Source organism: Oryctolagus cuniculus, chromosome 5 (genome assembly GCF_051225735.1).
Source record: "Oryctolagus cuniculus isolate XC-2025 breed Fujian yellow rabbit chromosome 5, ASM5122573v1, whole genome shotgun sequence".
NCBI lineage: Eukaryota > Metazoa > Chordata > Mammalia > Lagomorpha > Leporidae > Oryctolagus > Oryctolagus cuniculus.
This window is the reverse complement of record NC_142871.1, coordinates 115,066,819-115,080,217: the sequence shown is the minus strand read 5'-3', so window position 1 is coordinate 115,080,217 and position 13,399 is coordinate 115,066,819. Positions and strand designations below refer to the sequence as shown.

The following is a 13,399-nucleotide window of genomic DNA, read 5'->3' as shown; positions in this document are numbered from 1 at the left end:
TTGTTGGTTCTTGTTGGTTTCTATGTTTGTTTTTTTTTTTGGCTGTGTCATTATTTATCTTTGGACTATGTCTGTGTGAATTAGTGGAGTGTCTGCTTTCAGGGAATACTTAAAGGTATGTGGTGGGTGTGGTCAAGGAACTCTGTTTAGTGCTCCCTAGTGAAGGGTGTGTCTGAGACTACACACTAAAGTTTGGGGTGGTAAATCTCTCTCTCTCTCTTTTTTAATCAAAAGGGAGGTTTGTTCTCGTCTATTGGCATAGACTTAGCTGAGCTTCTCTCCTCAAAGGAGACCCATTCCTGGGCACTAGCCCCAGTAGGTATATTATTCATCTTCTCTGTGTAGGCTCAGATTTCCAAGCTATGTATCCAGGGAGTCTCCCACAGTGACTGCCCAAACTCCCATCCACACCCTGAGTTCTCCCATGTAGCCTCAGATTTCACAGTCCTTGCACATGAGCTTCTCACAATGATGAGCACCCAGCCCCCATATCATTTCTCCCCACCAAATGGAGTCTCCATTTGACTGATTGCTGTGTGCAGACATGAGCTGACTCAGCTGTTTTACTTATGTCCAAAATGGTGCAAGCTCTCTATACTCTTGTTACAGGACACAGTTGCAGGCTGATTGGAGAGAGAAAATGTTCCCTTTCCTTTGTTTTTTTTTCTCCTCTTGCTTGGCAGGTACACTATCTCCCATGGGGTTCCAAGTGAGATTCCTTCTAGGCTCTTTCTGCAGCTTTTTCACCAGTGGCTTGGGCTGCTGCAGTCTGGTCTCACCTCACTCTCCAACTTGGTGCTGAGTCTATTGCTTGTTGATGTCCTGAGTTGTGCATGTCTTCGCCCTCCACATAGGTCCACTGTGTCCCTCAACTTGGTTAGTTGTCTCCCTAACTCTTCCCTGAGACTACACTGTTTCCACTTTTTTGAACTATCTTTTCCTAGGCTAGAGCAGAAAGCTCTTTCCCTATTCCACCATCTTAATCCCCTGAATTTATGTTTTCTTAAAAACAGAGGTATTAATATCACAAAATAAGGGATGTATGAAAATGGTTATAATGTGTGGGAAAAGAGGTATATTGTCATGAACATTGTGTGATTCAGTGAAGCAATATTTATAAGTGAAGCAATATTTATAACTATGTACTGAATGATATGTCCACAAATTTTTTATATTCAATGTATATATTAATTTCCACAAATAAGAAAAAATGTGATCTTCATCTTTCTGAGTCTGGCTTTTTTGACTAAGTTCCATCTATTTTGTTTTAAAGTCAGGATTTCATCTTTCTAGTGTTGAGCTATAGTCCATTAAGTATGTATACCACATTTTCTTTATCTAATCATCACTTGCTGTATATCTAGGATGATTCCATATTTTTGATATTGCAAATTGAGCTACTATAAACATGGGTATGATTTCACTTTTTGGATATATTCCCAGTAGTAGGATACCTAGGTTGTAGGTTAGATCTAATTATACTTTTCTGAGCTAGGAAGCTTCTGTACAGCAAAAGAATCAACAAAGTGAAGAGGATCCAATAGAATGGGAGAAAATATTTACAAACTATGCATCTGATAAAAGATTAATATCCAGAATATATACAGAGTTCAAGGAACTCAGCAATAACAAAACTAAACAACCCAGTTTATAAATGGGCAAATGATATAAGTAGATGTTCTTCCAAGGATAAAATATAAATGACCAACAGACATATGAAACGATACTCAAAATCACTAACCATCATGGAAATGCAAGTAAAAATTGCACTGAGGTATTACCTCACTCCAGTTAGAATGGCTTTCATCTAAAAATGAAAAAATAAATAAATAAAATCTGTAGGATTGTAGAGAAAGGTATCCTAATACACTGTTGGTGGGAATGCAAATTGGTACAACCATTATGGAAAACAGTATGCATATTCCTTAGAATTTATTGTTGTAAGATTAATTCAATGAAATGACTTTGTATTTTAATCTAAAACTATTAAGCTATTTACTTTAGTTATATGCAATAATTATATTCACTTACAAGATTTGATTAGTTCTTTGAAAGAGAAATACTATGATTGGTTTAAATACTGTTATATTACTCACCTATTTAAGCATATTAATTATATTTTAGTATAATAAGTCATTAATTCCTTCAGAATCTAGTTTTCATGTTTTACAAATCATCTATGTTGGAAATAATATGCAGGTAAGGACAAAAACTCATAGAACAAGCCAAGAATAATTTGATATATGAATGTTGACATAGATAGGATATGGATTTATATAAAATATCTTCACATATATGAAAAACTAACCATATTTTTATGCTAAACATTATGCTGATGCAATTTACTAGATGTATAATTTTCATTTGTTTTCCTGTTATGTTGACAGGTTGCATCAGAGATGGTCTACATTATGAAGAAGGATCAGTAATAAAAGAAAACTGCAATTCGTGGTAATGAACTTAAGTGACACAGAACTGAATTCTATTATCTGTGTATTTGTTCCTCAGTAAAAGCAATAATTCTGAAATAAAGCATATATTTGCATGCAAATATATAAGTACAAAATCACATGTCATATAACATCAAATATCTAATTTTTATAAGCATATTTAGTTTTAATGACTATTGAAAAATCTAATCATATCTTTATATTTTAAAAAATATTTCCCATATCATTTTGACTTACTTATTTATTTTTATGTATTTGAAAGGCAAAGAAACAGATATGGACAGAAAGAGGTTTTCCATCCACTGGTTTATTCACCAAATTCTAGCAACAGCAAGTGATGGGCCAGGCTGAAGCCAGGAACTTAGAACTCACTTTGGGTCTCCAGAGTAGATGACAGGGACCCAACTAGTTGAGTCATCACATACTGTCTTCCAGAGTATGCATTAACAGGAAGCTAGATCAGAAGTAGAGCCAGGACATAAACCAGGCACGCCCCAATATTGGATGTGTATATCCCAGTGGCATCCTAGCTGTTGTACAAAGACACTAATCCATCAATGTATGTTTTCTTGCTTCAATTTGGTGTTTTTGGTAATGGGCTTTCAACAAACAGTAGTCTTGCCTTAAGTATACATTTTTATTATAATTTTTTTGAGCAAAGCAACTTTATACAAAAAATGGGCTGCTTTAAAAGGATTAGTTTGAGAAAATTTTCAGGTAAAAGTTCACTGAATTTACTGTCCAAATTGTATTACATTTTAAAGCTTTAATGAATATGTGGTCATATAATTTATTAATTACCTAGAACAGAGGGTAAGAACATAAGAGGATATTTAAAGTATGTTTTATAATTTATTTTTAACAAGAATCAAATAGCCACATGGCTAATATTAATTAAGAAATTATATTTTATGCCTTAACAACGCATAAACCTTGTTCCTAATTTTGAAATATATACTCCATAAAGGCCAGGCCACTTCTTTTTTTTTTTTTGTATTTTTGCAGCACATGCTCAGGACAGCACTGGAAATGTTCCCAGCATGTATGCCTTGTTCTTCCAGAATTAATTGAACACATCAATAAAGGAGACTATGGGTGAGAGAAATCTTGCTTTCTAGGCATTTGGGCACCACTATTTACCATCAGGTTTCAAAAAATGTATACCCTGTTATTTATTTCTAAAAATAGTTATTATTTTAAAATAAAAGTGAGAGAGAAATGGGAAAAGAGAAAGGTTTACAACATCATAATGTACAAGAGTAAAGATTAAATAATTAAAATGCACAAAGAAAAAGGAAATATAGTCTTATGTCATCTAAGAAAGGACAGTATACATTGGGTAAGTATTTAGACAATACCAGGGAGTTGATTTACAGGAATTGGTTTATTCATGTTAATCTTTCTCTCTGCTGCTGCCTTGAACAAGCCAAATTTACATATTTGAGTATCCTGAATAGAATATGACCTTAAAAAACTGTAATTCTATCTTGACCCAAATAATAAGTGAAAGTTAAAATTTCGCTTATAGTTGAGTCAAAAAGCAAGTTGAGACACTTTGCTAGTAAGCTAAGGACAGGGATAGTTGGCAATAGACTTTGGAAATAACTCTTTGATGGCGCTCATATATATGATTAAATTAAGTGTTTTCTACACTTTCATTGAAGAACTGACAGTTGTTTTCTTTGCACAACTGAAATAAAGAGGGATAGGCTGGCTGCTCTCTGCCTCAGGTTTTCTTTACCACTATTGATCAAATCTCTATATATCCTTGATAACATTTTGCACCTTGGGAAAATATTTCACGTAAAAAGGTATGTTACAAGCAAATAGAAAAGTGATGTATTCCTGAGATTTTTTTTTTAAGAATAAATGTATTTCCTTCCACAGATAAGATGTTATGTTCCCCACAATGGGGACACTGAATTTCCCAAAGCATATTCTTGGAAGACATAAAATATAGAAAATCATATTAGTTGACACTAATATTTTTAAGCCCTTCTCAGTTCCTGTGTGTGCATGGGTGTGTTTAGTCAATATTTTAAGTGATAATCTGGTGACATCTTAAGTGTTTCTAGGGAAAACAAAATTTTCAGTGGTGAAGTGATATTTAAATCATTCAACAAACACAAACAGATGTGTCATTTTAAGAAACTTAAAAAAAAAATGATTCAAATGCTAAACCTAATTAGAGCACCCTCTTAAGAAACTTAATAGAGAAGTCTAACTTTCCACTGATTCAGAATATAAGAGAAACAAGCCTAACAGAATGTGTAAAGAAAATACACTGAAGATACAGAGGTTGTTGGGAATGCTGCCTTGTTGGAAGGAAGAACTTTCCATCATTTGCTTATTTGGGGCATGATGTAGGCTTACTTAGGAAGCATGGGTTATGCATTTTAATAGCAAACAGAAAAAATATGACTTTAAAAGAGTAAAAAGTGAAGTATAATTGAAGCAGAGGAAGCATTCTAAGACCCTGAAAAATTTAAATGAAAGAAATAAGCTAAAAATAAAAGGCATAAATTTGAAATTATTTGCCAGAGGAAAAATGGGAGAAAATTCCTGAATTTAAAGAAAGTTCTAATTATTTGGTCATTCTGTTCGAATTGTTCTCATGTATGAAAATAATATTTTGACATTAAATATTTAGTAAGCACTTATTGAAATAGTCTACCTATTTATACCTTGTTTACAACCTGCATTTTAAATATTTTTCCTTCTTCTTAGCAGTATTTTTAGATCCAAATTATGTTGACTTTATATTATTTTATGAATTATTTTATAATGCAGTTAATAGTAATAAAACATGTTTTGAACTTGTAATATTGTTCAGCACTCAAATAATTTCTGTGTTAAAGAAACTCACCCCCTTGTAGAAGACTCAACGTTTGTACCTTTACAACAGGCTTTTAAAGATTGGGCAGAATATAAATGTCAAATTAGTCACAGAAGTTCTAATTAGCTAGTTAGTGGAACCTAGGGAGGTTCATAATAGGCTCACATATCTGCTTTTGTGTAATAAATAATTCTAGAATTTAAAACAACTAGATTTTTATTTGCTTTAACAATTTGGAACCGACTCAGTTGAGGCTGTTTTGCTGGTCTCTTCCAGGGTTACTCATATGCCTATAGACTTCTGGAGCCTCACTGAGGTGAAATTATGTGAGATGGCCTTATTCTCATGTTTAGTGATTGGTGCCTCTATTAAATATCACTTAACTGGGCCATGATTCTCTAGCTCCTATAAAAACTGAGAGTATGCTAATAGGGCTCTGCCTTGAGACCTAAGACTGAAAAGTTACTCATCGGTCAATTCTGCTACATTTTACTGGGAACAGTGTTACCAGGCCAGCCCACATTCAAAGGGCAGAGAAAGAGAATCCACCACTCATGGAAGGAGCAACAAATAATTTGTGGTCTTTATTTTTCATTTGTTTAAACGTTTATTTTTGAGATGTTTATTGCTATTATTTGTTTGAAGTGTTTTTTGACAGGTTCTTTTTTACTTTTTATTTTTGATAACATTTTAAATTTGCATTGTAGTCAAAGGTTTAATGCCCCACTAAATAAAAAAAAAATAAACACTTTCATTTTATTTGAAAAGAGAGGTAGAGAGAGAGGGAGAGAGGTAGAGAGACAGAGATAGATAAAAGGTTTCCCTTTGCTGGTTCACTCCCTCAAACACCTGTAAGAGCCAGGGCTGAGCCATGCTGAAGCCAAGAGCCCAAAACTCAATCTAGGTTTCCCTGGTGGATGGTAAGGATCCAAGTTTCTGAGCCATCACTGGCTACTTCACAGGGTGTTCATTAGCAGGAAGCTAGATTGGAAGTGGAGCCAAAACTTTAACCCAGGAATTCCAATACGGAATTTGGGCATTCCAAGTGGTAACACAACCACTATACCACATGCCAGGATGATGTGGCTATTTTTAAGTTTATTTACTTGAAGGTAGTGTATCGTCTATCCCTTGGTTCATTCCCTAAATGCCTGCAACATTAAGGGCTAGTCCAGGCTAAAGTCAATAACCAGGAATTCCATCTAGATCTCCCATGTGGGTGACAGGAACTCAAGTACTAGCACTATCATCTACTGCCTCGGGCACATTAGCAGGAAATGGATCACGCAGCATGGAGGAGTTGAGATTCAAACCAAGTACTTCAATATGATGCAGGTGTCCCAAGTGGAAACTTAATCTGCTGTGGCACAATACCTCTTCCCTTTGTTTGAGGTTTAGAGAGCAAAAGGGGGGGTAGAGAGAAGGAGAGAGAGAGAAACTCCCATCTGCTGGTTATCCCCAAATGCTGAAATTGGGGGCCCAGGATGCAGTCAGAATCTCCTTTGTGGATACAAAGACTAAACTACTTGAACCATCACCTTTTGCCTTCTAGGGTCTGCATTAAAGCAAGAAACTGTAATCAGGAGTCAGGGTCAGGGCTTGAACCCAGGCACTCTGATGTGGGATGTGGGTGCCTTAACTGCTAGGCCATAGGCACACCCTCTAAAATAAAGCTTTGCTACTACACTCATGTTCTTAAAGATATTTAATGGTATCCAATTGCTTGTGGGATATAATTGTTCTCCTTAGCATAAATAATCATCTGGCCCAAATGCTTCTTTACTGTCCCACCTTTACACTCTTTATCTTCTGTATCTCTACCCCCTCATAATTTAGACATCTGACTAATATGCTATTCTCTATGTGTCACCCAATTCCTAACCTGCATGCTCTACTCAGTAGTTGCCCTTATTTTGAATCAATGTATTCTTCTTCCTATTCTAGCCATCAAATTCATTCTCATCCTTCCAGACTAAGCATTAAACTCACTGTTTGCAAAAGATGTGCCAACTCCTTCAGGCAGAGTTATGTTTGACTCCTCTAATCTAATCTAATCATGTTTTGACGTGTTGCTGATAAATGATACAAGCTCAATACATTTTTATCTTTGTAGTCGTGGTTAATGTACAGACTACTTGAGAGTAGAGAACTTTATTCATCTCTATGTTCCAGAGAATATGATACATAAATTAAGAAAGTTCAATAAATGGTAAGTTGTATTAAAAGGGAAGTGATGAGTCCAGCTCAAGGAGGATCGTGTGTAAGGTAATACCACCTTTCACACAATTTTGAGCATAACTCAAAATAAAGCATGCATTTTACTTTCTAATTCATACACATTCCCACACACAGAGCTACATATAATCAGTACTCACTCTCACTATTTGCAAGGAACTCTACTATTTCTGATTATTTCTCCTATTTCTACTTTATTTTTAAAAATACTTTAATACCCCTACTCTCTAATTCATTGACTCACAGATATCTCTGAATTGGTGTTTGAAAATTACTAATTTAGCGTACCAAAAATGCATTGTAGAATATAATTGTGCACAAGTCTGGTCCTGTTAGTTTCTGTAACACTGCAATGTCTAATATAGTCTAAGATTTCCTTACTAAAATTCCCTGGTTGATATAGATTGTATTTGAAAATTATAGCCAAGAGTTGCTGGAGATTTTATGAACAGATCTTATGAAAGAAAAGCATTAACTTGTCAGGCATATTATTGAAAATTGAGTTGTATTTTCAATCTTTCAGAAGAGCCTATCATATTATAAACAACTTTGATGATAAACAGAATAGGATGAAGTTTAGATTTGACTTAAGTACTGAAAATATATTGCTTTCCATTTGCAAAAAAGTCAAGTAAGTAAGATAAACTTACATTTATCTTTTTCACTTTAATCTACTATCAGCTCTTAAATTCATTTCTCAAATTTTAATGTTAAATGTTGAAAACAAGCTATCTTTTCCTTCCTGTGTTAAGAGCATAAAATGTGTCTCTAGGAACAGTTTTTAACCTAATTGGACATCAAGTATGTTCATATTATAATTAATAATTGAGACTACTCTGCATTTAACATAAATTAATATAAAATAAATGTTTGATGTCTAATTATCACTGATATAGAATCTGAAAGTATAACTGTTTTGTACTCAGTTTTTCATGGATACTTCTTTTTAACTGGTTAGCTTCCTTTCAAATCTAAATTATAAAGAAAAAGGATTTCCCTATTTAATCTACAGGTACATTTTTATATATTCAAGCTTCCTGTTTAAAGAAACTATATATGTCAGCCATATTGTCACTTAATGTTTTTCAGAGATATAAATATTCTACATGCTTAGTGTTGATCCACACTGATGTGGTCTTAGGTTTCTTTTGTGAACGGTTAAAATAATTGAAATGGATCTAATTTAGGATGAGTGTCTCATATTCATATTAGAACAGCCAATAATGCATCTATCTATCTATATGTATTATCTAATTTTCAGGAACAGTTGCTTTGTGAGATTTGCTGCTGCATAATTTCAGAAATATAAATAAAGGTATTTATGAAATGATATCTCATAACATATACATATTTTACTTCATTTGCAAGAAAGATGGACAGCACAGAACTACAGCCAATTCTGGGGAATGACTTTAGAAGAAGGTTTCAGATTTCGCCTTGGCACCTTGCCACCCAGCCCTGTGCTTCTGAGCATGAATGAAATGAGAGTAAGTGGTGTTCCTGATTCATGTATGTGAGGTGTTTGCATTGCTATATTCATGTATGTATGTTCAAAGGAATTTCAAAGAGCTAAAATAATGAGGTTTGAGCTTTCAGAGTCATGAAGTTAAAAATTTATTATATAAATGCTAAAATGTTTTCTCAAAGTGTTTGATATATCCCTCAAAATTTTATGTAGATTCAGTTTACCAATTATACATAACCTCACTGAAAGAATGAAAAACATCCATTTCCTTCATGAATGATTTCAAAGAAATATGTATTTGAGATTACTGGTAGTCTAGTGTAGTATTGCTTCAGCAAGTGATGATTTTTTTTAACTTTTATTTAATAAATATAAATTTCCAAAGTACAACTTTTGGATTACAGTGGCTTATCCCACGCATAACATTCCTCCCACCCACAACCATCCCATCTCTCACTCCCTCTCCCATCCCATTCATATCAAGATTCATTTTCAATTATCTATGTAGAAAAAATCAATTTAGTATATACTAAGTAAAGATTTCAGCAGTTTACACCCACACAGAAGACAAAGTGTAAAGTACTGTTTGAGTACTAGTTATAGCATTAATTCAGACAGTACAACATATTAAGGACAGAGATCCTACATGGGGAGTAAGTGCACAGTGACTCCTCTTGTTGATGTAACAATTAACACTCTTGTTTATGGCGTCAGTAGTCACCCGAGGCTCTTGTCATGAGTTTCCAAGGCTTTGGAAGCATTTTGAGTTTGCCGACTTTGATCTTATTTAGACAAGGTCATAGTCAAAGTGGAAGTTCTCTCCTCCCTTCAGAGAAAGGTACCTCCTTTTTTGATGTCCTGTTCTTTCCAATGGGATCTCACTCACAGAGATCTTTCATTTAGGTTTATTTATTTATTATTTATTTTTCATTTTTTTGCCAGAGTGTCTTGGCTTTCCATGCCTAAAATACTCTCATGGGCTCTTCAGCCAGATCCAAATGCCTTAAGGGCTGATTCTGAGGCCAGAGTGCTGCTTAGGACATCTGCCATTCTATGAGTCTGCTGTGTATCCCACTTTCCATGTTGTATCATTTTCTCCTTTTTAATTCTATCAGTTAGTATTAGCAGACACTAGTCTTGTTTAAGTGATCCCTTTGACTCTTAATCCTATCATTATGATCAGTTATGAACTGAAACTGATCACTTTGACTAGTGAGATGGCACTGGTACATGCCACCTTGATGGGATTGAATTGGAATCCCCTGACATGTTTCTTACTCTACCATTAGGGGTAGGTCCAAGTGAACATGTGCCGGCCTGTATGTCTCCTCCCTCTCTTATTCCTACACTTATATTTAACAGGGATCACTTTTCAGTTAAATTTAACACCTAAGAATAATTGTGTGTTAATTAAAGAGTTCATGCAAAAGTATTAAGTATAACAAAAAAAAGTACTAAAAAGGATAAAGTATTAAGTTTTTCCTCAACAGTCAGGACAAGAACTGGTCAAGTCATTGTTTCTCATAGGGTCCATTTCACTTCAACAGGTTTCCTTTTTGGTGCTCGGTTAATTGTCACAATTTGTATTCCTTTAATTTCTTTTTCTTGCCTAATAGCTCTGGTTAAAACTTCCAGAACTATGTTGAATAGCAGTGGTGAGAGTGGGCATCCCTGTCTGGTACCAGATCTCAGTGGAAATGCTTCCAACTTTTCCCCATTCAATAGGATGCTGGCTTTGGGTTTTTCATAAATTGCTTTGATTGTATTGAGGAATGTTCCTTCTATACCCAATTTGATTAGAGTTTTCATCATGAAATGGTGTTGTATTTTATCAAATGCTTTTCTGCATCTTTTGAGATAACCATATCGTTTTCTTCTGCAGTTTGTTAATGTGGTGTATCACATTGATTGATTTGCCAACATTGAACCATCCCTGCCTATCAGGGATAAATCCCACTTGGTCTGCATGGATGGTCTTTCTGATGTGTTGTTGCATTCTATTGGTGAGAATTTTATTGAGGATTTTTGCATCTTTATTCATCAGGGATATTGATCTGTAATTTTCTTTCAAACTGGATCTTTCTCTGGCTTAGGGATTAAGGTGATGGTGGTTTCATAGAAAGAATTTGGGAGGATTCCCTCTTTTTGATTGTTCTGTGTAGTTTGAGAAGAATTGGAGTTAGTTCTTCTTTAAATGTTTGGTAGAATTCAGCAGTGATTCCACCCAATCCTGGGCTTTTCTTTGTTGGGAGGGCCTTTATTACTGTTTAATTTCTGTCTCAGTTATGGGTCTGTTTAGGTTTTCCATGTCTTCCTGGTTCAATTTAGGTAGGTTGCATGTGTCCAGGAATGTATCCATTCCTGATAGATTTCCCTGTTTGCTGGCATACAAGTCCTTGTAGTAATTTCTGATGACTCTTTTTATTTCTGTGGTGTCTGTTGTTACATTCCCTTTTTCATCTCTGATTTTATTGATTTGGGTCTTTTCTTTTTTTAGTTAGTTGGGCCAATGGTGTGTCAATTTTGTTTATTTTTTTTCATCAAACCAGCTCTTCGTTTGGCTGATCTTTCATATTATTTTTTGCATTCAATCCTGTTGATGTCTACTCTGATTTTGATTATTTCTCTTCTCCTACTAGTTTTGGTTCTCATTTGCTGAAGTTTTTCTAGATCTTGAGATGCGTTGATAGCTCATTTTTTGGTGCCTTTTCAATTTCTTGATGTATGCACCTATTGCTATAAACTTTCCTCCTTTTTAAAAGATTTATTTATTTATTTGGTTTTTTTTTTTTTTTTTGGACCAACAGAATGGACAGTGAGAGAGAGATAGAGAGAAACACACTTTCCTGTTAACATTGCTTTTACTGTACCCCATAAGTTTTGTTTTTTTTTTTTCTTTTCTAACTAAACACAGGTATATTGTGAGTTCTCAAAATTATGTTTTGATGGCTCTTGATCCATTTCTACATGAGAATAAAATAAATACTGGTAATTTCAGACTTAGCACCCTGTGTAGGGTTTTTCTCAGGCATAGACACCTGCCAGTTGAGATGTTAGTTTGATTCAGGATAGGGCAGGACTCCAGGCTTTTAGAGTGTAGCCTTTCCAGTCTGCATGGAAGACATCAGGTCCCATCTGCCTGGAAGGTCTCAGTATCTTGAGACAGCAGGATTGTTGTTTGCTACTGAATGAATTGCAGACCCACAGGTCTCTCATTCTACGTTTAACATGAGCATCCCAGTTTTGTTTCTGAGAGATGCAATCAGCTGAATGTTTTTCAATTCTAATTCCAACAGCTAGGACTGCTAAATCATAACTGGTATCAGAGAAGTTTATAGTAACTGGCATATATTGAGTAGTTGCGGGTTAAGTAAACATGTTCGTGCTTTATTACATTTAATTCCCGCAGCAGCTTGATGTAGTGTGTACTGTCATTATTCACATTTGAAAAACAAGTAAATTGAGCTTGAGAGGTTAAGTCACACTGAGACTGAGAGAGGTTAAGAACAGCCATAAAATTAATTAAACTGCAGTTCTGGGATATCTAAATAGATCTGTCCCCCAACATGGTCCTCAGAGTTCCAGCAGAGTCAGTCAGCTTCAACCAAATCAGGTTCAGAACAGCAAGAAACCTTTTAATCTCTTAACCAGAATTAATTTTCTGAAATGCTCAGTTTAGATATATTTTTAGATCTTTCCTAAAATCTAAAAGATATAAAATCTTTAAAATTAGGACTCAGAGTTGTGGTTTTTGGTGATCTGTTTGATTGACTGAAAAAATATTTTTTCCTGGTGTCATCTATTTAATTTTTGATCTCATTTGGGAGAGGAGAAGGAGCAATATTGTTGAAAAAGTACCCCTTTATGATGATTGTGTATTTACTTTTATTAAGGGTTAGAGTGAACCAAACACTTTTTTTTTTAATGGAGCTACATACATTTTTGGAATTATTTCTAACACTTCCTTTTTAAACAAATTTTGCAGCTTGGAATATTTTATGTTCTAGAGAAAATGAGGTACATTTCTTTCCCACATCGCCACTCACTGTTGCATAGAAAAGGAAAATCCAATTCTAAATCATCTATTGGCTCCTGGGGATTTGTTTGCATAAAGGTCTCAGTGGTGATATTTAAATGAAAATTCTTAATGATTAGTACTTTAGGAGAATTTAAATTACCTAGTGCTATGAATTAATGTAATACTGTTGCCAAGTAATTCCAGGAAAGCAATAAAGAATATTCAGCTGAGCTGTAAGACTTCCATTACCCACTTTAAGGCAAGGAAACAGCTTCTTTTTTCCAGGGCACAGTAGCTTAAGGACTGAGGTTCTGAGTGTTAGAGTTGACTTGATAATGGACAGGTAGAAGAGAGTAAAAAATATAACAAGTACTTCTAGGATGATTGTGAGATCA

General features: G+C 34.6%; 1 protein-coding gene across 1 annotated transcript in view; it reads left to right on the top strand.

The window, feature by feature from the left end:
• TINAG (tubulointerstitial nephritis antigen) overlaps window positions 1-13,399 on the top strand; it is a gene marked incomplete at its 5' end in the record, with an annotated part of 114,602 nt that overhangs the window by 18,943 nt on the left and 82,260 nt on the right. Inside the window, 3 exon segments of the mRNA NM_001082786.1 lie at window positions 2,388-2,451; window positions 3,456-3,545; window positions 8,894-9,008. Coding sequence (NP_001076255.1) covers window positions 2,388-2,451; window positions 3,456-3,545; window positions 8,894-9,008 — 269 coding nt within the window.